Source organism: Equus quagga, chromosome 13, assembly GCF_021613505.1.
Source record: "Equus quagga isolate Etosha38 chromosome 13, UCLA_HA_Equagga_1.0, whole genome shotgun sequence".
Classification (NCBI taxonomy): Eukaryota; Metazoa; Chordata; class Mammalia; order Perissodactyla; family Equidae; genus Equus; species Equus quagga.
In genome coordinates, this window is record NC_060279.1 from 7,757,143 (window position 1) to 7,784,217 (window position 27,075).

Consider the following 27,075-nt stretch of genomic DNA (forward strand, 5'->3'; position numbering starts at 1 on the left):
TAAAGTTATTAACACATTTTATTGTTATAAAAACAAACGGAGGTTAACGGTGACCCTAGCATTTGGTTACTGACTAACTGAAGATTACCTAGGCTCCTGACTTTTTATACTCATTGTTAGTCAATTTGCCACTTGATTGTACAAGATGCATCTCCCAGGGGATGATGGGGGAATGCAAAAATAGTAAATTCTAGGCAGATGATTTTGCTACTTTTAGCAATTCTGGTAAAGGGCTAAGTGAAGTTAAAGAGGAAAGCTATTAACAAAAATCAAATTAGGGACTAAGTTATCTGTGGATTTCATTTACTCACACTACGACTAGTCTCTTTTATTAGAAGCTAACTGAAAACAGAACGGACCATGACTTGTAGCTACGTGTTGGTCATTTTCAAACACTCCAATGACAGTGTCCAATAATTTTATTATCTCCAGTTTTATGGCGCACACTATGCTCTTCACACTGTTTAAATTCCCCATTTCCATATTCCAAATGTCAAAAAATTACTACACATTCCCTTATGCAGTCAAAAATAGGTTTACTGGAATGTTTGTAGTTATAGCTGAAGGCAGCAACATTTACAACATTTAGCTTTTGTTACACCCATAAACATGTGGAAATTGCTTGCAAAGCAATTGTAATGTGAGAAGAATCCTGCAAACATTAGTGGAATGGTTATGCATCTCTTTTAACATAACGATTCGATGGAACTCTACACAGGCTTCCTGACCACCAGGCTGACCCCCACCTTGATGCAATAATGCAAGTCCCTATGCCATTAAAATAACAGTATGACATATCGTTATCAGTGTTTAACTATATACACAAATAATGAACTGGCAAGTATCTACTTTCAAATTAGATCCTTGAAAAAAGGTAAAATAGAGGCTGGCTATCTTTGCCTTAAACATAATTATTAAAAGCACATTTTGTTAGAAGGGAAGAAGACACTGGACATTCTCAATGTTCCAATTTGAAGTGATACTTGCCTCTTCGTTTCTTGCAAAAGAAGTTTTGAAAGTTATATGCATGAGTTTCATTTAAATTATGCAGCAATCTTTTATTATTATTGTCCCAGATTTTGTTTAATGAAGATCTCTGTCATCAAATCAAGTACGGTATTTCACAACTATAAGAACTGCAAGAGAAAAAAAATGAAAAAGGAACATAAAAGTCAGATTCATATGCTATGTGAGAAACAATATTCATAAATGTGGCTGTGTCCACTTTTGGAAATAGGTAATGAGGCCTGAACTTTTATCTGAGATGACAGATAACAAACGGGAAGGGAGAACTGAAAATATCATAAAACCACCTAAATGTCTAACGTTGGCATTTTGACCAAATAGATTGTCATAACCATAGCATACAGCTGCTAAAATATTTTTAAAATATTTAACATGGGAAAATATTTACAATATATTTATTAGAAAATGTACATGATCTTAGTTTTTCAAAAACATGCTTATATATTAACAGGAAAAGATGAGGTATAAATAAAAGTTATAATAGTTGTTATCTCTGTGTGGCAACATTACAGTTGAGTTTTATTTTCTTCGTTATGCTAGTCCACATTTTCCAAATTGTCCACCATATATATACATATGGCTGATTCTTGGTCTCTGCAGCAGTCAAGTTCTATAAAGTCACGACGAATGCTGAATTAGTGAATACTAGCCATGCTCCTAGGGGAAATGCAGGGTTAAATTCCTGTGAGCCTCTGGCCACAGCATTTTTGTCAACCAATCAATACATAAGCTTCTTTTATATGGGTTTCTGTTTAAAGAGACCTTATTTAATATATATTGTGGACTCATTAATGTTGAACTCATGGCCAACAAGGACTTTAACTCATGGCTAAATGAAGTTTACCTAACACGTATTTTCTCCATAAGGCACATCACAGCCTTCTCATGCTAAGATCTGACAACACTTCCACACTACATTTGGGGGCCATTTTAAACAGTGAAATCAACAACAAAATGCACAAAATGTGAGAAACATGGCATTAAATATACTTCCAAGGACACTTGTGTACTTTATGCGAGCTGAAACTAGAAAGCAGAGTATGGCCCCGTTAGACATCAGCTGGGAACGTGTGCATCAGGACAAACAAATTTTTCACTGCTCTGAACACATCTGCTGCCAATGACTGCGAAAGCACCTCAAGCACTGATGGTGGGGTTTACAACAAGGCAGCCAGCAGGGGAATTCACAAACACAGAATCCACAGATAACGAGATCAACTCTATTTCCTTGCAACAAAACTTTTTTCTCTTTTAAAAGAGAGTATCATCATGGAATTTTTCAAATGGTTATTTTGAGACACTTTCCAAATCTTCATAAAATCTCCGTAAATACAGGTAAAGAGGCCTTGGAGAAAAGGAGATATTAAAAATATTCTGACTTTAAAAATTAAAAAGTGCTATGCTTTAATGACTGAAATCAAGCTCAAATCCAAAACAAAACCAAAAAACAAAACAAACTGTCATCTGGAGAATTTATCTGGATTTGTCCTTCAAACACAATATTATGAAATGCAAGCTGCCATACCTGAAAGTTAATAATAAATAGAAAATGAGTGTTATGGCCCTCAGTGTAATAACCATATTTGGCCTCGACAAATCATTTAGCTCTGTATTTGCAGGGTGGGGATGGGGGCATCGGATAGGAGTTTTCTTTGAGAATCTGATATAGATATAAACTCTCTAGCCATAAAAATGTACATATGCATAGTCATATAAAATTTTACATACAATTTAAGAGCATTTTCAGAGATCTATGGATTCTAGGTTAAGAGCTCCTGACTTGGGTCAGAAGGCTTTAGTCAATCCTGACATTAGTCATACTAGGTCAACTGAAAATAAATTAAAAAGGGAATTAAAATGAACTCCAAAACAAAGGCCCCCCTAAATTAATAATCCAGTAAATACTTACTGATAATCACTAACAAAAGGATAACAGCAACCAAAGCCATGATGGCTTTTACCTACAACACACAAAAAGGCATAAGAAACATATTAATGTTTGATTTGTTAATAAAGACTATCTGTTGTGCTATTTATTCACATTATACTAATTGATCAGTGAACAGGCTCATCCCTGGAAAGGTTTTCAAATTTTTTTTCATATGAACTTGCTGCCTATTTGCATCTTCTTACAAATAACCAGAGTTCCCCAAATTCGAGGGTTTTTGCTTGCCTGGATTTCATTGTGCAAGGCTGCACTGCACAGTCAACAGTAACAATCAAAGCCTTTCTGGGCCTGGAATTTTTGTCTACGATGTCTCATGCTTCTTTTTTTTTTTTTTTTTAAAGATTTTATTTTTTCCTTTTTCTCCCAAAGCCCCCCAGTACATAGTTGTGTATTTTTAGTTGTGGGTTCTTCTAGTTGTGGCATGTGGGATGCCGCCTCTACATGGCCTGATAAGTGGTGCCATGTCTGCGCCCAGGATCCGAACTGGCAAAACCCTGGGCTGCTGCAGCGGAGAGCGCGAACTTAACCACTCAGCCACGGGGCCGGCCCCTCTCATGCTTATTTCTAATATGAGACCAAGAAAAGTACAATATTTTAGCAACTCTGTTCAAAAGTGTCAGGATATGATGAATAACATAGGCATCCAAAACAAACAGTTCAACATATATAGTATAAGGCAGTCTTTTTTCATAGCACGTATTCTCAAAGTGTATGAGAATTCTGTTAGTTTTTGCTCCCCTTACTTTCTTGTTGGCATTTTTATCTCCATTTTGAGGAATATAATTTAGATTCCTCATGAATAACCTCATTTAATAAATAACTTGCCTAAGAGCATTCTGTGTGTTAGTTTCACAGGTGAGAGGAAAAACCTTAAGATTAGTCCTTTGTCACATGTTTAATATTTTAAGCTCACATCGTCTCTCTCTATAAAATTGTTATATTCTTCATTTAACCCTAAAATACATAAATTATAAATTGATTTGATTTTCCTGATGAATTCAAATAAAGTCTTGTTTTCATGAAACATTTTTTACAGATAATTGATTAAAGATTGTTCATTCAGGAAAAAAAAGATACTCAATTATTATAAACACATGAAGCATTCTGATGAGTATCACTAATAGCAACCAGAAGTAGCTAATGAAATGTTTCTAAAATAGAACTACTGGTGACATTTTAGTGGCATTACATTCATGACAAGAACAAAGTGACCAAAAGCACACACGAAGCTTTGCAACTTGGACACCAGGTGCCTATTAAAATTCTAATTACGATAACCAAAAAATGTAGAAACAGACTCAGATCAGATGAATATAGGAGGCACATTTTCAGTAGGTGTCTGGGTCCACATTATACTATAAAGTACTTCAGTGACAAAGTGATCCAGAGAATATATGAAAGCTTTGCATCTTTTTTTAACCTGAAAACATTTTAAGTAATGTGGAATTTTACAGTAGTTTTTCAACTTTACCCAAAACACACATTAATTTGCCCTGTTAATTTGTTGCACGCTTAACATTTAGAAGATTTGAATGGAAATATCAACATCAATTTTAAAACACCTCAGTAAATAGAGTGATCTTCCTTGGGTTTCTTACTCTGGCCAGGAAATGTTTACGACTCAAAATGGCAGTGATGTATTCATGCACGTCCAAGCGCTCTTCTTCCAAATGACATGGACAAAACTCTGTTTATTGTTAAACATATAAGAGCCTCAGAGCCTCCAAGATACTTAAGAGAGGTGTCAGTGATTGTCCCTCCCCATCCACTGGATAATTTTGTTCACTTACTTATTTTTAAGTCAGATTTATTGAGATATACTTTACACAGAATAACATCCACCCTTTTGAAGTTCATTTTGATGGGTTTTGACGAATATATACAGTTGTCAACCACCACCATCACAGTCAAATATAAGACATTTCCAACACTCCAGAAAGTTCCCTCAGGTCCTGTTGTAGTCAATCCCCTCCTTCTCCCCTCATCCCTTCTGATCTGAACCCCATAAAGTACAAAATGAAAATCTTTAGAGATGACTAAAAAAAGCTAGGCAAAACACACATTGTGGTCATCTTTTTGTGGCTACGTGAATGGGTCGTGTGAGTATGGGGAGAGGAGGTGAACGGCTCACGGTCCTTTTGTTCTTCCAATCTAGTCTATAGAACAGAAAATTTCTATAGAAATAGAAAATTAAAAGAAAATAGAAAATTTATTCTTTAAAGAAAAACAAATTTTAAATAGCAAACTTAAATCCTAGACAAGGGGAGCAATGGAATATATTTCTTTCCTAAGTTCTATTTCTGAAAATAGGTGGAGTCAAAATGTACAAAGACGAAAGTAAGTAAATCCAAGGCAACTCTTGGAAGAAACCCTTAGCATATGTCAAAGCTAAGTTTAGAAAGTTATTATTAAACTTGGAAATGAGACACTAAAAACAATGAGTTTAGGTCTAGGATTTTGAACAAAGCCAAAAATGATGCACAGAACCAAGAGGAAAAAGAAAAGATTTGCTCACATGACACGACAGTTGCTACAAAATCTTAAAAGAAACATTTTCTGTTTAATGATAGTAGCCATCCTTGATTTAAGAAGCAAATTCATTTCTGCAAAATGTTTTTCAGGAATATATTAATATATAATGATTCTCATTTTTTTCCTTGTTAAAAATTGCTCTGGAATAATGAAGGATAGTGGGATTTTTTTTCTTAGCCTCATTTGCCATAATGGATTCTAACACATAAACTGCTTTTATTTTTTTCCTCTTTCAACAGAAAATTATATTTTTCTATAGCTTCATTCTATCTTTTTAATATCTCTATGTAACGCTATAGGTTGCTCCAAAAAGGTACTAACAAATTATAAGAAAAATTAATTTTCTTACAAGATAAGTCTAGAGGTAGCTAAATTATTAATAAAATGTGGATAACTTTCTATGAAGAAATCCATGAAAACATCCTTTTAGGCACTGCTTGATTCCTTTAATTATTTCTGTCCCAAAAGCTACTAACTAATTCAACAAATATTTACTGAGTTCCTACCATGTCCCAGGGTCAGAAAATGTAATAATAAGCAGGACAGTTGTAGTCCTGAAGTCACAGAGCTTATCATCTAGAGGTCCTTTTTCTTCACGTCTTCGACTACCACTTGAGATGCTGACCACCCTGCCCAATGTCTTCGGACTTACTTACTTTACATCCACGCCACCACATTTGTCTTCGAAGTTGTTTGGATCTGTTGCTAAAAGCAGTTGCATTATCCGATAAGCTTTCTATATCACATAGAGGATGGAGAGAAGGATTAAACGACATAACAGGATTCTTTTATCTAGTCACACAAAGACAAGAAAATATTAATTTCTACTTCTGAAAATGTATCCCCTTTTAAGCATGAAAACAATATATCCCCTTTCCTCCATCCACAAACTCTGGCATTCTGTACCGTAAAAGAAAACAAAACAAACAAACAATGGCTGCAACTCAGTTTGCTGAATCCATTTTCACAGCAAGATTAAGAGAAGTCTCCCAAGGGCCTCAATGCTTTCAAATAAACTTATGAATTCTCATAAGAAAATACTCTTTAAAAATTCAAATACTTGGCACATCTATAGAAAAAATTTACATGCGGAGAAGGTTAGATTCTTAGAAGATACCGAAAGTGACTGATTTTAAAGCAAAACAATACGAATTTTAAAAGTGGTTAAATAAGTCTTTTGGTTAAACAAGTCTGTCCAGGATTAATCAGGTTTAGACAGTATGTGCGCACCCAATGCGTGCCAGGAACTGTTACAAGGACAGAGAGTAACATCTGTCAGTAAAAAAAGATTACTAAGTTACCAGAGAAAGCACAAGATGAAACTATCAGATAAGTGTGAAATAAGCGTTGAAAAGAAGTGATTAGACCTCTCCTGGAGATCATAAGAAATACAAAGCACAGCAACATAAGACAAAAGAAAAAATAACTAACTCTTCAACAGTGAGTTTTAAAATTTTCCATTCTCAACTCATCAATTAAATAATACAACAAGATGATTCAAAGTAAAAGGAGCTAAAGTTAAAACATTAAAATCATAAAGTTAAGAACTGAATACCATTTTCCTAAGTCAAGACTCCTAAACTTTGGCTAGAAAAATCATAGAAGTAAACTATCAAAACACAGGTTAATAATACCAAGAAAAGCGAAGTATCTGTACCTGATTTGTCCTGTAGTTCATCTAGTCTCTCCCCTCTTTCAATTACCTTTGTAATATTTTCTTGCATGACATCAATAACTTCATCCACCTGATTCTGAACACTAGTTTAAAAAAAAACAGATTAAAAATTATTTATTCTTCTTTTGAGAATTTTACAATTTTTAAACTTTCATTAGGCGTGTATGAAGATACCAAGTTGTCAGAGACTTATTTAACTATAAAATGTTTAAGGCTTTGTAGCAATGCTGTTCCTTTTGTGGGCTTGCGTACTCAGACGATTAAAGACAACATGATAGGAATAAAAGCAATATTTAACTTAAAGATAGTTTATTTTTAGCCCTGTTTCTGCAAATTAAATGTTCTGTCGAAATGCTACTGCCGAACTTAGTCAAACAGCTGGCCTCTAAACCCTTGGTTTCCTTTTCTTTTCAACAGGCTATTGGGGTACCACAGGGACACAGCCACAACACTGACCCTCTGCGGGGAGCACTGGCCCCTGCTCATCAGTTTCCTCTTAAACAAACAGGGTTTAAGACAACTGGCAACATCTGAGTAGGTTTTGAAGCACCCACAAGGGAGCAAAGAGGACAAATTTTTGCTGTTCTTCAAAACGAAAATATGATTTCCTCCTTTGTGCTACGTGATGAGGGCCTGTTCTAACCAAATTTCACACTGTTCAATGAAGACTTAACCTAAATCCAAAATTCAGTAATTGGTTCCCAGCTGCTGCTTCATTCAGAAGTTACCTCCAGGGCGCACAAACACAGAAGTGTTTGATTATTTTAAGGGTCTGGTTGCTCCGATCATTAGACAAAAGAATACCTTAAACTTATTTAGGAAATAAGCCATGTCAGTGAAATATTTGAAAGGAGAAATAAAGTGAACTCATGGTTTTTATAACTCAAAAACTGTTTAAAATGCACTGGATTACTAGCAACTATATAAATATTAAGTATATATATGTTTTAAATAAATAAGGATATGCACTTGTTGTTTCCAGTTGGGGAAGTGTATCAAGTACCACTTAGGAAGCTTTTTAAAAATTGTCACAATATACACCCCCTCTCTACCCTTTACTCTAACTACCCCCGAACTAACCCGGTGAGTGGGGGTGAGGCATGGACATACGTAATTTCGAAAAGGAGTTCTAGCCCTTCCCTATTATTGAGCTATATCTTCAAAAGGTTTGCTTTAAAAACAAAATGAAAGCCCGTTTAGACAGAGGTGGGTTCAGAAGAAGTATTCGTAGATTCAAGCAGCAATTATGATGTTGAGGATAGTCACCTCCCTCCCACGTTCAAAGCATGACGTACACAGACTTCAGGGTCATCATAGCTTCCTAGAGCTCTGTACCTCCCACACAGTGTTCTACGAAAGGATAAACGACTGAAGCACAACCAAGATGGGACATGCGGAATTCTCTGCTGTCCAAAAGAGCCCCTGCATCCCTAAGATGTCTTGCTGCAACTCCTAATCACATAAGCAGAGAGCTAAAGATGTTCATTTCACATAAGAACAATGGCACAAATATTTAAGCCACTAATCAATTTATTCAATAAATAGCTAATGAGAGCTTACTACGTACTGTTCTAGGCACTGAAAAAACAATACTGAACAAAACAGACAATTCCAGCTCTCATGGAACTTATGTTTGACTGTGCAATGAATGCAGTGCATTAACCTTTAGAGTTGTGAAACAGCCTGTCTCTATCCCATTACTCTATTTACAGCATTTAACACTAAGTGAAAGCATTTATTTAGTTACATGCTTATTTCCTGCTCTCCCCACTGGAAGGTAAGCTTGACAAATGCAGAGACCTTGCCTATTCTGCTCACTTTTGTAGCCCCAGTACCTGCAACAGTGCTTGGGGCAAGGTACGTATTCAATAAATATCTGTGGAAGAAGTGGACAATTCAGGCATAAGTCCTGCAAAGCATACCCTGAGACAGAGATATAAGGCAATGAATGTAGAGGTCTCCCTTTAACTAAAATGGAAGCAGAGCTACTGCTCATCAACAAACAATCTTGAAATTCCCACGTAGTTACTTTTTGTCATATGCAAGAGACAATAACAGCCTAAAGTAAGGTGGTACAGCAGGGTGGGGATGGACAAAATGGACTGCAGCTCCTACATGTTATCAGATTATAGCTATTATGACTATTAATATACCTATACTACATATGAGTTTAAAAGAAAAACAAAGTAGCTAAAGAAATATTTATGGTCCCAGAATCCCTACAGGCAAAAGACTCCATGGATACAGGCAGATTAATTAGAACAGAACCCACATAATTCCACATCAATTCTTACTAGATTATCAGAAACCAGGGTATCTCCCCAACAACATGACACACACGTAACGAATCTCTATCACTAATGGAAACCACCTAATATTTTAATTTTTTTACAAAGTGATTAATAAATTATTGTTACTTTCTCCTTCGCATATTATTATCTACTAGTGTTAACACTTTTAGTCCAGCTACTGATAACTCTTACTCAATGATGGAAAATCTCATGATTATGTTTTTTAAATTTCAAGATGTTTCCATGCTCAGAACATAACTTTTATAGAAGAAAATTATCTACTTATTTACTTTAATGTGAAGAATAATTTTTTTAAAAACAAGTGATAACGTATTTCCCCATGGTCTTTTACATTTTCATAGCAGTTACAATACTCTGATTTCTATTTGTATTTTATGTTGGCTTTATCCTCATTATTACACTGTAAATGCCTTAAAAGCAGAGACTGTCCCAGTCATCTTTTTATTTCTCAGCTCATGTGAAAGGTGCCGGGTAAAAAACAGGCATTCAACACATATTTTCTGATCTGAATTAAATATTTAATTCAGTCAAAAAACATTTATTAAGGAGTTCTTATTACGCTATTCATTGAGGATACCGATGTGAAGGTTGTGAGCCTGATCTTCAGAAAGATTACAGTCTAGGGGGAAAACTAGTATCTATGACTATACTACCCTGTGTTAAGTGCCATCATGCAAGGAAACCCGTGGTACTAGTCATGCAGCCTAGATGAATCCAGCCTGGACGGGAGATGGCATCAAGACCTTGGTGCTGAGTTTTGAGGGGGCTAAGAGTGAATTGGGCAGAGTAAAGAAGGTGGTGGATGGTGGGAATGTTCTGGGCTAAGGGAATATATGTAAGATGCAGGGATATTTCAGGAACCAAGTGATGAATGGGATGTGGGTGGAGGAGTTAAGGTAAGAGAAGGCTAGAGGACTTCTAGATTTAGAATTTGAGCAACTGAGTGGTAGTAGATGATGGCCATTAACTGAAACAGAAAATCAAGAACTTAAAGGAAAAGCAAGTTTGTGAAGGAGAAGGTGGAGATTGATATAACTTCCAGTTAAAGAACAGTCACGTGGTAGAAGAAAACATAAGAGAGAAGATACACAGGAAAAAATAAAGACATGCAGAGAGGAAACGACCTTTCAACATTGTCTTAAATCCTCCTCAGAGTCTGACAGCACTGGTGTTTCTGAACTGTCTACTCTAATTATCAACAGGGAAGCTGCATGGTATAGTAGAGATTCCAGTCTCCGTATTCTCCCAGACCCGGGTTTGCAATCCAGCTTTATCACTCACGCTGTATGTGGCTTTGCAAGTCAACGTGCAAGCCTCTTTGAGCCTCATTTTTTCTCATCTTCAACATGAAGATGATAATGTCTCACTCGTGAGAATTAGATGTAACAGTGTTTTTAAACACTTAGCACAGTTATTAACACTTAGCATGTGAATGTCAGTGCTATTCCATTAAGAAAAAAAAATTCATGCTCTGAAACACACATACATTCATCCCTTATTTTATAAAGAAAATATTTATTTTCATACTTATTACCCCCATCTTGTGGCCTTTTTAGGTACTGTTGACAAAATAAGTTTTAAAGTTATCTTGTATTTTTGGAACTACATAAAAATACATCTATTGCTGTTATACCATGGAACATTCCTTGGGGGCTTTATAAACGGGTTGGACCAAGACTATAGTCAGGAGACTTCCTAACCCTGGCAGAGAATGTCTACAATTCACTAGAGCGGCATTTAAAATGCTATTATCTAATTTAAAAGCAAAGGAAACATTGCAAAGAGAATCATAAAGTTTATGTAGGCAAGTGAATACTGAAAATATTTCCCAAAAAAATCTTCCCTAAAAAGTGATGCTGGGTACTTTTTGTAGGATTAATCTGTTATCAACATGCCAATCAAATGCAAACAAAGCAACAATGCTGCTGATCCATGTGGTCAAGAAATACCCTGTATTGGAAATGTTACAGTAAATCAAGTGGTGATAACACATCTTCATTTAACTCACCAGTGCTAACACTTCTGGTAACTAAACTAATGCTGGGGATTAGTCCACGGGCAAGCTGTGCAGCAGGCTGTGCTCCGTCATCTTCGGCACTCACACTGCTTAGATAAGCATTCATGAGGTTGTGCCAACAAGGTTTAATTTGTGTGTTTTGATGAATGACTACCTTCTAACTAAGTCTGGCAAGCCTTCAGCTCTAGGGTAAGAACCCTTATGCTTACTCAACAATCCCTTACTGTTAAATTCTGTCACCACCAAAGTTATTGTGCTAATTTAATATGTACGTATACATATTCGTGTGTGTGTGCTTGGCACTTACTAACATGCATATATACTCTGCAATGACCCCTCTGTAGAACTGGCAGTGGTTTTGCGGTTCAGCTGGAAAATCATATTCAAAAGACTCATTAGGCCCTGCACAGCACTAGGCTTCCCTTGTCCCCTAGGAGACTATCAGGAGACAGTTTATCACTTCCCAGGTTCTGATGACATAGGAGGCTTTCTGCAGGGTATATCTGTAGACTATAAAACCTCTTAGCTGCAGGCTAGAATTGGCTCCTTTGTAACAGGTATACCACTACTCATATTGCAGCCACTGGTCCCTTTTGTTTTGGTATCAACATTTTTGGTGTGTAGGACAATAAGCCAGGGAGCTGGCCTCTTTGGCTACTCTTCCTCTTACTGTCTATGTGAGTAATAAACTATCAGAACCTAAGTGGCTCATTGTCTCTTTACTGGCAGAATCAGAGATTCCTTCTCCCGCTGGCCTTGAAGAAGCAAGCAGATGAGTTCTACAGCCGCAAGGAAATGAATTCTGTCAACAACTACCTGAGCTTGGTCAGGAGTTTCAAATAAGATTGCAGCCCTGGTGACACCTTGATTTTAGGTTTGTGGGACCTTGTGCAGAAGGCCCACCTAAACAGAGACTGAACTCTGACTCATGGAAAACGTAAGATAATAAATATGTGTTGTTTTTAAGCTGCTAAATGCAGGGTAATCTGTTACGCAGCAAGAGAAAATGAAAAATATCCCATCTAGTACTCAAACCAATTTGTTGGTACCTTGCTCCTGTATTTCAGAATCCCTTAGCTAGGATTAAGCTAAGTGTGAACACATTCCTTCACACCAACAGCTACTTAACTAAAGCCCAAGTATCTCAATAACTTGATACCCCATTACAGTACCCTTCCCACTATGTGCCATCTACACCCAGAATCAGAATCAGGAGAGCAACTATGCCTCCTTAGATCCTGAACCTGGGCCATTCCATTTCTCTTCCATGGTTAGTCTTTAGAGCTCTCAGTTTCTAGGGATATTTCATCTGCTCTGTCCATTACTTCTCCCTTCTTGTCAGGACTCATATCCTTCTAACATGAGATGCATTCACTACAGCATTATCCACCATGTACCACCAACAATATATACAGCAAAAGCTTTAAACTTAAAATTAATTGGCCATAAAACCTACATCAATATATGAATTAGGACAAGTAATAGATATGAAAAAAGTCTGGAAGTAAATGAAAAAGATACTGTATTCAAAAAACTAAATCTATCATATTACTTTATCATTCTGAAGATGGGAATCAAGCCATAGATTTAAAGCCAAAATAGAACTTGAGATTATGCTAAATAAATGGATTACAAGGTAATCAAGTTAAGAAAAATCAACAACCAGGAATTGCATTTCCTTACCTATAATTCAAAGGTAGCTTGGTGAAAATAAAAAGAATTACTAGGTTTGTACAACAATAGTTATATTTAGTCTACATCAGGGCTCAGCAAATTTTTCTGTAACGGGCCACACAGATAATGGATGGTTCAGATTTTGTGAGCTATAAGGTCTCTGTCACAACTACTTGAATCTGCCACTGTAGTCTGAAAGCAGCAACAGAAGATAAGAAAACAAATAGGCATGGCTGTGTTCCAATAAAAGTTTATTTACAAAAACAGGCGGCAGCCAGATTTGGCTCATAGGCTGTAGTTTGCCAACCCCTGGTCCACACAGAAATATGATCATCATTTAAACAAATGAATATCTCAGGACTTACTGCTTAATTTTATCATTTCTAGGTCCAAATCTTGGTCCAGATGGTCCCCTTCTGAAAACAAAATACCAAGTACATATTAATAATGAGAGCATTAAAAAAATGAAAACAGGGGCCGGCCCGATGGTGCAGTGGTTAACTTTGCACATTCCGCTTCAGCAGCCCAGGGTTCGCTGGTTCAGATCCCGGGTGCGGACCTGGGCATTGGTGCACCACTTGTCAAGCCATGCTGTGGCAGGTGTCCCATATGTAAAAAAAGATGGGAGCGGATGTTAGCTGAGGGTCAATCTTCCTCAGCAAAAAGTGGAGGATTGGCAGCGGATATTAGCTCAGCACTAATCTTTTTCAAAATAAATAAAAACAAAGCAAAACAGAACACAGATACACATACACAATCAAGCTGAATTCTAAACACGGATCATCATTTATCATAAGGAACCACAGTTCACTGGTATTGTTGGAAGTGAATGATATCTAAATCATGTCTTTGCTTCACTGGTACTTAGTGCTAGCCACAATTAACCTAATTCTTCTGAATGTTACACCTTCCAGAGAAATTAGGGTTTATATACTAAACTCTGAAATACCATAACAACTTAAAGTGCCAGTGACTATGAATAGCTTTAGATCAATTACAGAACACTAAAAGTACAATTCACCTTGAATTTAGGCTATAATGAAATGCTGACTGTCAGGGATGGATATAGAGAAAAATCCATTCAAAATACTAAAATTTTTTAAGTATACCTTTTGATTATTCATCTTAAACTTACCAACATAGCTAAAGCGAAATCCAAGAGTCTACGAAAATATCAACATTTCTCAAATTATTATTTCTCTATTACAGTCAAGTGTTGTATCATTTTGACCAATCCATTTTAATATTCCAGAAATAAACACTTTGGGATATTTTAAGTAATTATCATTTTCTGATGATAGAGAATAAAGTATAAACCACAAAATTCAAAAGAAAATAGGTTCTGGACCAATTAAACACTAACTCCCCATTCCCCCCTCTTCCCAATCCCTGGCAATCTCCATTCTACTTTGTGTCTCTATGAATTTGACTACTGTAGATAGCTCATATAAAAAGTGGAACCATGTAAAACTTATCCTTTTGTGACCAGCTTCTTTCACTTGGCATAACGTCTTCAAGGTTCATCCATTGCTGTAGCATGTATCAGAATTTCCTTTCTTTTTAAGACTGAGTAATATTCCATTGTATATACATACATTTTGTTTATCCATTCATCTGTTGATGGACACTTGAGTTGCTTGCACGTTTTGGCTATTGTTAATACCACTGCTATGAACATGGGTGTTGATTAAGTTTTAAAAATTATTTCAGGGGCCAGCCCCATGGCCGAGTGGTTAAGTTCACACACTCTGCTTCAGCGGCTCAGGGTTTCGCTGGTTCGGATCCTGGGTGTGGACATGGCACCACTGGTCATGCCATACTGAGACGGCATCCCACATAGCAGAGCCAGAGGCACTCACAACTAGAATATACAACTATGAACTGGGGGGATTTGGGGAGAAGGAGGGGAAAAAAAAAAGAGACTGGCAACAGATGTAAGTTCAGGTGCCAATCTTTAAAGAAAAAAAGTTATTTCAGGAACTTGATTTGGTTTGTCTCCCTTTCAGAACATAGCTAGAACCACAGTGTGTGGAAGATGCATCCTGAACAAATGTGCCGGTTTTGCCGTCAGGCCCTTTGAAAGATGTATAGCATTATTTGGGAGTGGTCCTCCAATGGTACATTGCTGGCCTGAAGGGTTAGTGTTTCTCACAAGGGTATCTAACTTACATTCAGGTAGTCACCTAATTTAACCAAAGCATCTGGCCTTCTTTTCAATATTGAGTTCCTTTTTGACAGGAAGCTACTGCTCTAGTTTAAGACTTCTCACCATAATTGGCACTGTGAGCAATTAGCCTTGTGACTCTATGGAAATCCTGCCACCCGTAGGAAGTTATATTTCCACTTCATCTGACCTTCCTGCCAAAAGTGATACTATTTCCTGTTACTGGATTTGCTTTGTATCCTGCAGGCTCTTTTGTCCATTGCTTCATGGCTGCCAATTAGTTTTTATAAACTGTTTTTATTTGGGGGGCGGGGGCCTCTACAAAAAACTGCACAACATTATAACAAAGAGGGGGGCAAATGCTTCTTCTCAGGCATACCCCTCTACATCAGTCTCCGGAGAAAACTCCTGCAACAATATGTCATCCTTCCTGACTTGGCAAATAGAAACCTAGGCCGGTCTGAGAGCCCTCTCTAATCATAACTGCGAAGGATCAATCAGGTCGATTAACCTGGACAAAGCATCACAGCAGTTCAATGGGGAAAGGACAATCTTTTCATCAAACAGGGGTAGAACAACTGGATAGCCATATGCCAAGGAAAAAAATTACCCTTCACCCTTACCTCAACCATATGTAAAAATTAACTTTACATTATAGACCTAAATGTAAAAGCCAAAACTACAAAACTCCTAGAAGAAAACATAGGAGAAAACCTTAGTGACCCTGGGTTTGGCAAAGATTTCTTAAACAAGCTAAAAAAAAAAAGAAAAAATGTAATAAATTGATTTCATCAAAACCGAAACTTTGATCTTCAAAAGATACTGCTCTGAAAATGAAAAGATTAAGGTACCTACTGGGAGGAAATATTTGAAAACATATCTGACAAAAAAACTTGTATCTTGAATATGTCAAAAATTCTTACAACTTAAGAAGACAAACAGAACTGGGCAAAAGATTTTAACATGTACTTCATCAAAGAAGATATGAGGAGGGCAAATACACACAAAAAAAGACATTGAACATGATTTGTCATTAGGGAAAGGCAAATTAAAATCATGAGATACCACTACACACCCACAAGAATGGCTAAAATTCAGAGACTGACCATATGTGGTGTTGATGAGGATGCAGAGCAACTAGAACCCTCATACAAAGCTGACGAGAACATAAAAATGGTACACCACTTTGGAAAACAGCCATAATCAGACACCAGCCATTCCACTCCGAAGGATTTACCCAAGAGAAATGAAAGCACATATCTACACAAGAATCCATACACAGATGTTTACAGCAGCTTTATTCATAATAGCTAAAAATTAGAAACACCCCAAATATCCACCAATAAGTGAATGGATGAATGAATTGCAGAATATTCATATAATGGAATACTACTCAGAAATAAAACAAATTATTGATACATGTCACAGCACAAATGAATCTCAAAATAATTACGCAGAGTGAATGAAGCCAGTAAAAAAGAGGCATATTGTATGATTCCATTTATTAAAAAATTCGAGAAAATACACACTATAGTGATAGAAAGCAGATCAGTGGTTGCCTGGGGACTGAAAGAGCGACAGATTACCAAGGGGTATGAGGAAACTTTTGAGGTGATGGTTATGTTTATTATTTGATTTTGGTGATGATTTCACAGGTGTACAGTCCATATGTCGAAATGCATATTGTATACTTGATATGCATTTTATTGTATGTCAATTATATCCCAGTAAAGCTGTAAAAAAAAAAAAACTTACAGAAAAAAGTCCTCTTCTTCATCTGAATCATCTTCCAAAAGATTTCTCTGTCAAGAAAAGAGAAAGACTTGAGTTTTCAGATTCAGAGGGCTTACAAACTGTCAGGGAGGAGTAAGGAAACAAGTTCTAACTTGTGAAATTTCTTAACTCCAAGCTCCCAAATAGAGGGAAGGGTAATTACACGTGCTGCACTGGAAGCTAAAAGACATGAAACCATATTTGCAGACTTTCCAAAGAAAATGCTGACAGTATCAGAATCCTATGACTGGTCTCAAAGTAGAAAGGTCACTGAAGCTGGTGTGGGAGGAAGGGACTTCAGCAGTGAGGAAGGAGAAAGTCCCTTCTTCCCCCTTCCTTCCAGCCTCTATTGGCAGAACCGAATGGGGAGCCAGGGCGCAAAGGAGAAATGAAGTTGCGGAGTTCAACTCCAGCAGCAAAGAGAAGAGTAGAGAAGCTAGGTTTGGAGCGGAGAGACAAGAGCTTAATAATTGGCACAGTCCACCTACACATATTTGAACTTCCTAAACAAAAACAACTTTATACTTTTACCTTATAAGATGCAACTATTTTCCTTAAAATGAAGATGGTCTCATCCTTGCTCCAAAAGGGGAAGATATAAAGTTCCAAAAGCAGGCTAAAGAGGAAAAACCAGACCTTTTCCACACACAACAACTCAAACAGTATACAACTTGTAGGCAGAATAATGGCTCCCCAAAGATTTCCACATCCTTATCCTTAAAACCTGTGAATATGCTTCCTTGCATGGTCAAAGGGGCTCTGCAGACGTGATTAAGTTAAGGATCTTGAAATAGGAAGATCAACGTGGGATAGTCATTATTCATGTGGGCCCAACACCATCACAAAAGTGCTTAAAAGAGGGAGGCAGAAGTGCCAGAGAAAGCGAGATTGGAAGACGTTACACCGCTGGCTTTAAAGACTGAGGAAGGGGCATGAGCCGAGGGGGCAGGCAGCCTCCAGAAGGTGGGAAAGGCAAAGAAACAGATTCTCCCCTGGAGCCTCCGGAAGGAACGCAGCCCAGCCAGCACCCTGATTAGAGCCCACCGAGACCTATTTGGACTTCTGGTCAGAACTATAAGGTAATCAATTTGTGTTGTTTTACGTTCATGGTAACTTGTTACAGCAGCAGTAGGAAACAAATATACCATCCAGGTAGCTTTCCTGAGGAAATTACTCAAAGAATTACACCAGCCAAAAAGAAAATTAAGTCAGAACAAAGATCTTAAGACAGAGAGTGATACAATAAATGAATCTGATAAAATGTGTTGTCAAATCTAAATGGATGAAGATAATGTGATTGTGAACCATAACTTACAACTATTGAAAAACAAAAAGCATAATATAAGGAAAAACTTTAAAAGAGCCTAAAACTTTCCTAACAGAACCCAGAAGCGGTGAGTGGGAGAGTGAAGTGAGGAAGTAAAAGCACAGTACTGTGGCATCCAGTGGGGAGCGGAATGCAGGGAGAGGGGAGACGGCTAGAACGAACAGTAAGAAAACGGACGGGGCACAGTAGTTGGTGCACTGACAGAGAACACAGATTTAAACATCACTGTTAAAATATAAAGTTGATTAACAAAAGACAGAGGGGAAGAAGGAGAAAGGAAAGAAATTTTCTAACTGCCTAGTAGTACTGGGGTGGGGAGGAGATGAGGAAAAATAATCAATCTAGCAAAAGAAGTTAGGGAAAAGAGGGAAACATAAGGAATATTATTATATCTATGTATAAGTATATAACATATCACAAACAGTAAGAAAATAAAACAAGATGTATTTAATATTCATTTAACAAATGTTTGAGCATCCTCTACACGCTAGGCACTGTTCTAAGTACCAAGCCCCAGCTCTGAACAAAGCAAACAAGGTCTGAGCTCTCATAGAAAAATATCTGATGGTGATAAATGCTATGCAGAGAATTGAAACAGTGATGGGAAAGAAAGTGACAGGGTGACTAAATGAGATTAGATTGTCATGGAAAATTACTCTCAAGAGGTGAAACTTAAGCTAAGATCCAAATGATAACAAAGAGCCAACTAAAGATCAGAGTGAAGAGTATTCACTGCCAGCTGAGGGCCTGGCTAATGCAGAAAAAGCCTAAATATACTAGTTATCATAATAGATGTGAAGAGTTTGAATGCTCCTATTAAAAACAAAAACCATACATGATTAGAGTTCAAAAAATTCCTGCCACTATCTGTTTACAAGAAAGTCACCTAAAACATCAAATAAAGGATGAAAAAAAGAGGTGGAAAAGATATATCTGCAAATTTTAACAAAGAGAATGTTAGAGTTAGCAATACTAATATAGAGGAATTTTAGGACAAAATCATTAAACAATCAAATAAGATTTTACAGTGACAAAATGCACAATCCACCAAGAAGATTTAACAGTAATGAATGTTTATCTATAATATTATAGTTTCAAAATATATAAAGCAAAAGCTGCTCAAATTACAAGAAGAAATAGATACATTCAAAATCAGAGGGAAGATTTAACATACCCTTCAGAGATGGAGAAAACAAGAAGACCAAAAAAAATAACCTAGAACTCTGTACTCAGCAAATTCTATTTTGAAATATCCAAGAAATGGATAAGCCAAAAAAGAATTTTAATAAATTCCAAAAACTAGAAATAACACAGGTCGCATTCTTTGGGCATAACACAATAGAAATTAAAATAAATAACAAAAGGAAATTTTAAAACACTCTTCTAATTAACACATTAAAATGTAAAGAGACGTTTAATAGACATTTAGAAATGAATGACACTGGGAATATTACAGAACAAAATCTGTAGGGTATGGTCACAGTCGTATTTAAAGGAAAATGTGACAAATGCACTTATTAAAAATATATGAAATAAGTATTTAGCTCTTAAGGGGGTAAGTTATTCCTACACAACATAGAACCAAGAAGCTTTAAAGAAAAAACTCATGGATTTGACTACATAAAAATTTAAAATACAAAGAACATAAGACATCATAAATAAGGTTAAACGGCAGGCAACAGATTGGAAAAAAAATCTGCAACATACTTTCACACCATAGGTCTGGTATCTGTACTATATAAAGAGCTCTGACAAACCAGTAAGAAAAAGACACATTATAGAAAAATCTTCACGATAGTAGAGTAGACAATTCCCAAGAGAAGACAGAACGGCCAATGACCACATGGAAAGATGTTCAAAGTCACTAATACTCAGGGAGATGCATTAATTCCTTCACAAATATTTCTTGAACGCTATTCTAGCTAACAAGTAACAAACAATCATTACACTTACGATAGTTTCTTTGCCTTAGAGGATGATGATACTAAAGATAAAGTGTATTTATTATAGCTGTACAATGAGAAACCACATGAAAACCAATGTCTCTACACCCATTCATTGAACAAGCACAAGTGCTAATGATACAATACCAAAAAAGGATAATGGAGGGGCTGTGCTCCACTTCAGTGGCCTAGGGTTTGCAGGTTCGGATCCCAGGCGTGGACCTACACATCACTCATCAAGCTGTGCTGTGGCAGCATTCCACATACAAAATAGAGGAAGACTGGCACAAATGTTAGCTCAGCAACAATCTTCCTCAAGCAAAAAGAGAAAGATTGTTAACAGATGTTAGCTCAGGGCTCTTCCTCAACAACAGAAAAAAGGATAATGGGACACAATGAGATACCACTTCATACCCACTAGGCAGATAACAAGTGTTGGTGAGGAGAAACTGGATGCAAGGAGAAACTGCCAGTGAGAAGAAATGTGGAGAAACTGGAACCCCCACACATTCCTGGTGGGAATAGAAAAATTGTGCAGCCACTTTGGAAAACAGTTTGGCAATTCCTCAAAAGGCTGAACCAAGAGTTACTATAATACCCAGCAATTCCACTTCCAGGTATTTACCCAAGAGAAATGAAAATATAAGTTCACACAGGAACTTTTATTAGAATGTTCATAGCAGCAGTGTTCATAATAGCTAAAAAATGGAAATAATCCTAAATGTCCAACAGCTGATGAATGGATAAATAAAATGTGGTATACCCATATAATGGAATGTTATTCAGTAATACTAAGGAATGAGGTACTGATACATACTATGACGTGGGTGAACTTGGAAAACATTATGCTAAATCAAAGAAGCCAGGTACAAAAGACAACATAGGGTATAATTCCATGTATATAAAATGTCCACAATAGACAAGTCTATAGATCTGTGGTTGCCTAGGGCTGAAGGGATGAGGAAAATGGGGGATGGCTGCTAAAAGGTAAAGAGTTTCTTTTTGGAACGATGGGAATGTCTTAAAATTGACTGTGGTGATGGTTGCACAATTCTGTGAATATACTAAAACTCATTGATTTGTATACTTTAAATGAGTGAATTGTATGACACGTAAATTATATCTCAACAAAGCTGTTACCAAAAAAGTCTAATAGTAAAGAACAAAACTTTTGAAAGTTTTTAAAAGTAATTTATAGATTATTAGAACCAATCAGTTATCACATTTCACAATCTGATAAAGATTCAAAAGGAAGTTCCTACTTAGCCAATTTTGTTCAATTCTGGTGTCCAATATCCTACTTTTACAATAAACTGGTAGTAATCAACCAACAACATAAAGAGAAAGTGCCATAGTTCCAGTCTCAGCATTGAAACTGACTGAGACTATCTATTTCATATTTTTAAGTATACACATAAAGCTTACTTTAAAAAGCTTACTAGCAATTAGCCTATTGGTGGATTCTACCCTCCTTCATGTTAAAAAAAAAACTATATAAAGAGTTAGAACAAAGGGAAGACAGACATTTCCTGTATTGTACTAAGGGGTACTTCTAAATCATAAGCTGTTGGAATAGAGTGGATAACATGACGTTCTGAGGTTGTGCAAAAAAGCAGCATGTAAAATGAAGTCAAGTAGACCATAAGCTCTGTAAGGGCAGAGACCACGTCCTCCAGCTTTTAGCACAATGCCTAGCACACAGTAGGTGGTCAACAAATATTTGCTGAATGAATCGGTAAATGAAGGAATGGTAAGATGAAGTGAGGAAGGGCTTTAGGTTGCTGGATAAAAAGGAATGACAATTCCTTCCCTCAATAAATATTTATTGAGTACGTATTCTAAAAATAACCTATCTACAACATTCCCATCAAATGCTGCCTTCCAAAATGCTATATAATTTCTAGATTTATACTATCTGCATAAAACGTTCTGTAATAAACTAGAAATGAACATAATGTAAAAGGTACTCTGGACTCTAAGACAATTACAGGAACAGAATCCTTTACGTGCAATTCCAAAATCTAAAAAGTTCTGAAAACAAGAGGTTTTCGTAAGTTTGGAGTCAAAACTCATTTGGAAGAAAATCTGACCTGAATTGGTATTAGCTAATTTATTTATAAACTTTATTTATATGCTTAGTTAGAATAATCAGACATTTCACTGAGAAACATTAATCTGTTTGGAAGTGCTGCTCCAGACCCCAAATAGGCTGCTACATAAAATGCACTTAACTACCTCTGTAAAATCTGAAAAATTCTGAATTCCAACATTTGGCTCCAGAGTTCTGAATAAGATATTGTGTATGTGTATAAAATTCCCTTTGAAAGACTGGAAAGAAGATATCAGTATAATCTGATCAATAATGGAAGTAGATGAGATATTACCTCAGGCCTGTCAGAATGGCTACAAAACAACACAAGAAATAACAAGTGTTGGAGAGAATTTGGAGAAAAGGGAACTCTCATACACTGCTGGTGGGAATGTAAATTGGTGCAGCCACTATAGAAAACGGTATGCAGATTCCTCAAAAAATTCCAGCTATTCCACTTCTGGGTATTTATCCAAAGAACACAAAAACACTAAGTCAAAAAGATATGCACCCCCATGTTCATTGCAGCATTATTCACAATAGCCAAGACTTGAAAACAACCTAAGTGCCCATCAAGGGATGAATGGGTAAAGAAGATGTGGTATACACACACAATGGAATACTAATCAGCCATTAAAAAAAGACGAAATCTTGCCATTTTTGACAACACGGATAGACCTTGAGGGTATTATGCTAGGTTAAATAAGTCAGACTGGAGAAAGTCAAATACCATATGATCTCACTCATAAGTGGAAGATAAAAACAACAACAAACAAACATAGATATCGAGATTAGATTGGTGGTTACCAGAGGGGAAGAGGGGAGGGAGGTAAGCAAAAGGGGTAACAGGGCACATGTATACAGTGACAGATGGTAATTAGTCTTTGGGTGGTGAATATGAAGTGGTCTGCATAGAAATCGAAATATGATGAAATTTATATAACGTTGTAAACCAATATTACCTCAATAATACAAAAATAATGGAAGTAGAATTCAGTTGAGTCACCAATCTAGGCAACGTACTTTTTAATATTTACTATGAAGAAAATAGGATTAGAATATAGCCATAAACTTTAGATTTTTATAAAACAAATGATTTACAAACGGAATGAAAACACTGTGAATCTTTCTTTTTTAAAGCTTAAGAGTTTGAACTTACCCTTTCACTTTTCACAGAACCAGTGACATCGTCATCATTTAGGTGGCGCTTGAACTTGGGAGGCATATTTTTCACTCAAGAAGTACTCTCCTATTTCCCAGCAGAGTAAGTATTCACCACCCTAAAGAGAAAATAAATTTCATTAGATTTGAGACTTTGGGTATAAGCGAAAGTACTTAAAACAGCATACAAGGCCCTAGACGATGGGGCCTCCTTCCCTTCTCTGACTTCAACCACTCCCTTCTCACTAGCTCCCCGCCATGACCCTGACCTCCATGCATAAGAAACAGCTAAAACCATGAGAAAATAGATGTAACTTTCTTAAGAGAACATGTGGAGGAAATTAGTGACAAAGTTTTTACAAAATAAAACAGCAGATTGTACCGGAGAAGGGACAAATAGGAGGTTGTCCCCTGAAAATGAGACATTAAACGCTTTTAAGATTTTAACTTGGAGTTAGAAGACCACAGAACACTTCTCGTTCTCTCACTCTTAGTTACTTAAGCAATGATTCAGTTCCTCATCTGTAAAATAGTGATTTCCAGGCTTCTGCATGGAGTTAGGATGGTCGAATCAGATAATACATGCAAAAACATTCTGTAAAGGATAACATCCTCTTCTAAAGCATAGCGCTTAGGTGCTCCACGAAAAGGGAGGTTTGCTCAGCACTAGGTTAAAGAAGGCCAGTGTTTTTTGTTACAGAAAGTCTCAGCCTTTCATATGCTAATGAGTCTTGTGATTTTCAGGAAAACGCTTGAGTATGCAATATATTCAAAATTTTCTTGAGAAAAAGCTGACATACGTAAATAGTTATCAGGACTTTGGACTAGAAGATGGATGAATAATGAGAATAGCTAAGATGTACTGAATGTTCTGCTATGTGCAGGCACTGTGCTCAGTGACATACATGCATTTTCTTTCTTTCTCTTTTTATTTTTTTTTAGATTTTATTTTTCCTTCTTCTCTCCAAAGCCCCCCAGTACATAGCTGTGTATTTTAGTTGTGGGTCCCTCTAGTGGTGGCATGTGGGACCCCACCTGAGCATGGCTTGATGAGTGGTACAAGGTCTTCGCCCAGGATCCGAACCGGAGAAACTCAAGATCCACCCAAGAAACTCAAGATCCGGGCCTTGAAAGCAGAACGCACGAACTTAACCACTAGGCCACGGGGCCGGCCCCTACATGCATTTTCTTTTACTCTTTTGAAGCAGGGACTAAGAAACTAAGAAAAAACTAAGGCTTAATAAAGATAAATACTTAATAAAGAGAAAAACTGTAATAGCAGAAACAAAGGTCTATGTGCACGACCAGTAGCTGTGCATGACCAGTTCTAATATTTATTCAATTAGTTGCCTACCAGATTTCACAGGTTTTTTCTAAAAACACCACTTCCCGGGTCTTTCAACCCAGCAGCCCTCTTTCCCTTACCGCAACAAGAAACACCTCTACAATCTTTAAGTATAATTAGACATCAGTTTGCTAGTTAATATTATACACTAAAAAAAGAATTAAAAAGCCCAGAGTCCAGTTTCATAGATAAAAGTAATATTTTAAGTTGACTTTCCATAAAAACAAATTGACAAACATTTTTTTAAATAAGAAATGCTTCCAAACCAGAAACTTAACCACTTGTAACAAAAACCAAATTCTTGCTACCTAAATAGCAGTTCTAGAGTTCTTCATTCCACAGTATTTCTGTCACGTACATCTGGCCCATTTTATTCCCCTTCCTTTGATTCAGAGTAATTCATTCATGCAGAAATGTTACAGAATGCATGGAAAAACAGATGACAAAGGAAGCAACTGAAGAACTGGAGCTTTTCTTTTACTTATACCTGTGTTTTATTTATATTTTAAATCCAACAAATGGGCTGCCTCAACATCCCAAAGCAAATAACAGGCAGACTTACATAACATCTTTATGAAATACACAGTAAAGCCACAAGTATAATGATGAGCAAACTCCATATTCAGGTCCCATAATCCAAGGGTCAGCCTCCTGAAGGCAAGAAATCAGTGTCTGACAAACAGAAAAGCCATCAGCAAAGCAGCAGGCAGATTAACCTACCGCGCCTAATGAACCACAGGGCAAATGATGATATTTGTACTAAACAACTAGTAGAAAGACAATACTCAGAATTAGTCTTATTCATATTCCACCTAAGATTTCTCCTGCAAAAAATACACAGGAATTCAGGTGTTTTGTGTCTGGGTATATATGTAAATAAGAGAGCCTTGATGATGCATGTCAACACTGAGGGCAGAACCCCATAAAACACCAATACACTATTCACTTAAAACATGTCACATCACCGTATGCTTCTTATGCCATCATCAGACGTTTACAATTTCAGGTGTGTATTTTTTGAAGAGGCAGGACATTCTCTAGTCAATGGCTTTAAATGTAACAAACTTCTAACCAGTTGTTTAATAAATGTTGGCTTCTTTTATGCTTTACGCAAAAAACGAACTGAAAACCCAAGAACTTCATTTCACAAATGCCCAGCTTGAACCTGGGCAGACGCTTCCTTTTCCCCAGCCTCCATTCCCTTTCTGACTCCTCTTCCTCATCTCTCATCAGCAGTCCCGGCTGGTGCAGTTCCACGGAAATAAGTGACGTGGAAGGACACAACCTGAGCTATTATTCACAAAACCTGTTAAAGTGTAATGATGCACCTCACCTTCCGGTCATGATAAACACCGCGGGGCTGGCGCTCTTTCTCCCGAGCCTTTAAATGATGAAACAAATCCACCCCTCCAGCCAGCGGCTCCGCTCCCCCTCACCCTGGCTGCTGCTCCAGGCCACGTCCCCGACATCTGCTCCCAAGTCTGGTCCCTTCTGCCCCAAGACACCCACTCCCACGAGGGGCTCTTCTCCAATCTGCCCCTCCCCGCCTCTGCTCGCCTCCCGTCTCCCCAGAGCCCCTCGAATTCCCACCCTCCTCCCCTCGACCGCCCCCGCATCCCCGAGTCCTCCCGGCACCCCGGCCCGGCCTCTCCCCCTCGGGCCCTTCCCCGGCCCGCAGCCCGACGCGCACGTTGGGGGGCGGCTGGGCAGGGGCGTCGTCTCCGCTTCCTTCCTCCTCACCTCGGCTCCCCCGTCGGGACCGGGCAGGCGGCGTACGTGAGTCTCCCGCGGAGGTCCGGGCCGGGTGGCGCTGCGCGGGCGGGGCAGGGAGCGGGAGGCGGGGGAGGACGGCGGCGAGGGGGCCGTGGGCGCGGAGCTGGGTCTGCCGCTCGCCGCTGCTGCGCCCCCGCTCATCGAGCCGCTCGGCGCTCGGCGGCCTGCCCGGGCGGAGGGGCTGAGGGGCGGGCCCAGGCGGGGAGCGCCGAGCGAGTCGATCCCGCCCGCCGCTCTCCGCCCGGCTGAGGCCCTGGCGGCCGCCGCGTGCAGACCAGCAGCCTTGAGCTTATGTTGTGCTTTAGCGGGGACAGCA

At 37.8% G+C, this 27,075-nt stretch overlaps 1 protein-coding gene across 1 annotated transcript; it reads right to left on the reverse strand.

Annotated features, from left to right (window-relative positions):
• On the reverse strand, positions 1-27,075 carry VAMP4 (vesicle associated membrane protein 4). The gene is made up of 8 exons (XM_046683210.1): positions 26,727-27,075; positions 23,640-23,760; positions 17,104-17,150; positions 13,550-13,600; positions 7,164-7,264; positions 6,163-6,242; positions 2,936-2,987; positions 1-1,136 (listed from the first exon to the last, which is right to left on the reverse strand). The coding sequence occupies exons 2-8, from the start codon at positions 23,703-23,705 to the stop codon at positions 1,108-1,110; spliced, it is 426 nt and encodes a 141-aa protein (XP_046539166.1). The 5' UTR covers positions 23,706-23,760; positions 26,727-27,075; the 3' UTR covers positions 1-1,107.

What these genes read in the sequence shown, in the direction of transcription:
- VAMP4 (XM_046683210.1), bottom strand. Translation starts at nt 23,705, where the DNA reads ATGCCTCCCAAGTTCAAGCGCCACCTAAATGATGACGATGTCACTGGT. An exon ending in TGTGGTGGCGTGGATGTAAA is followed by an intron (nt 2,988 to 6,162) that starts GTAAGTAAGTCC and finishes TGTGTGTTGTAG; the next exon opens with GTAAAAGCCATCATGGCTTT. An exon ending in CCTTTTGTTAGTGATTATCA is followed by an intron (nt 1,137 to 2,935) that starts GTAAGTATTTAC and finishes TTTCTCTTGCAG; the next exon opens with TTCTTATAGTTGTGAAATAC.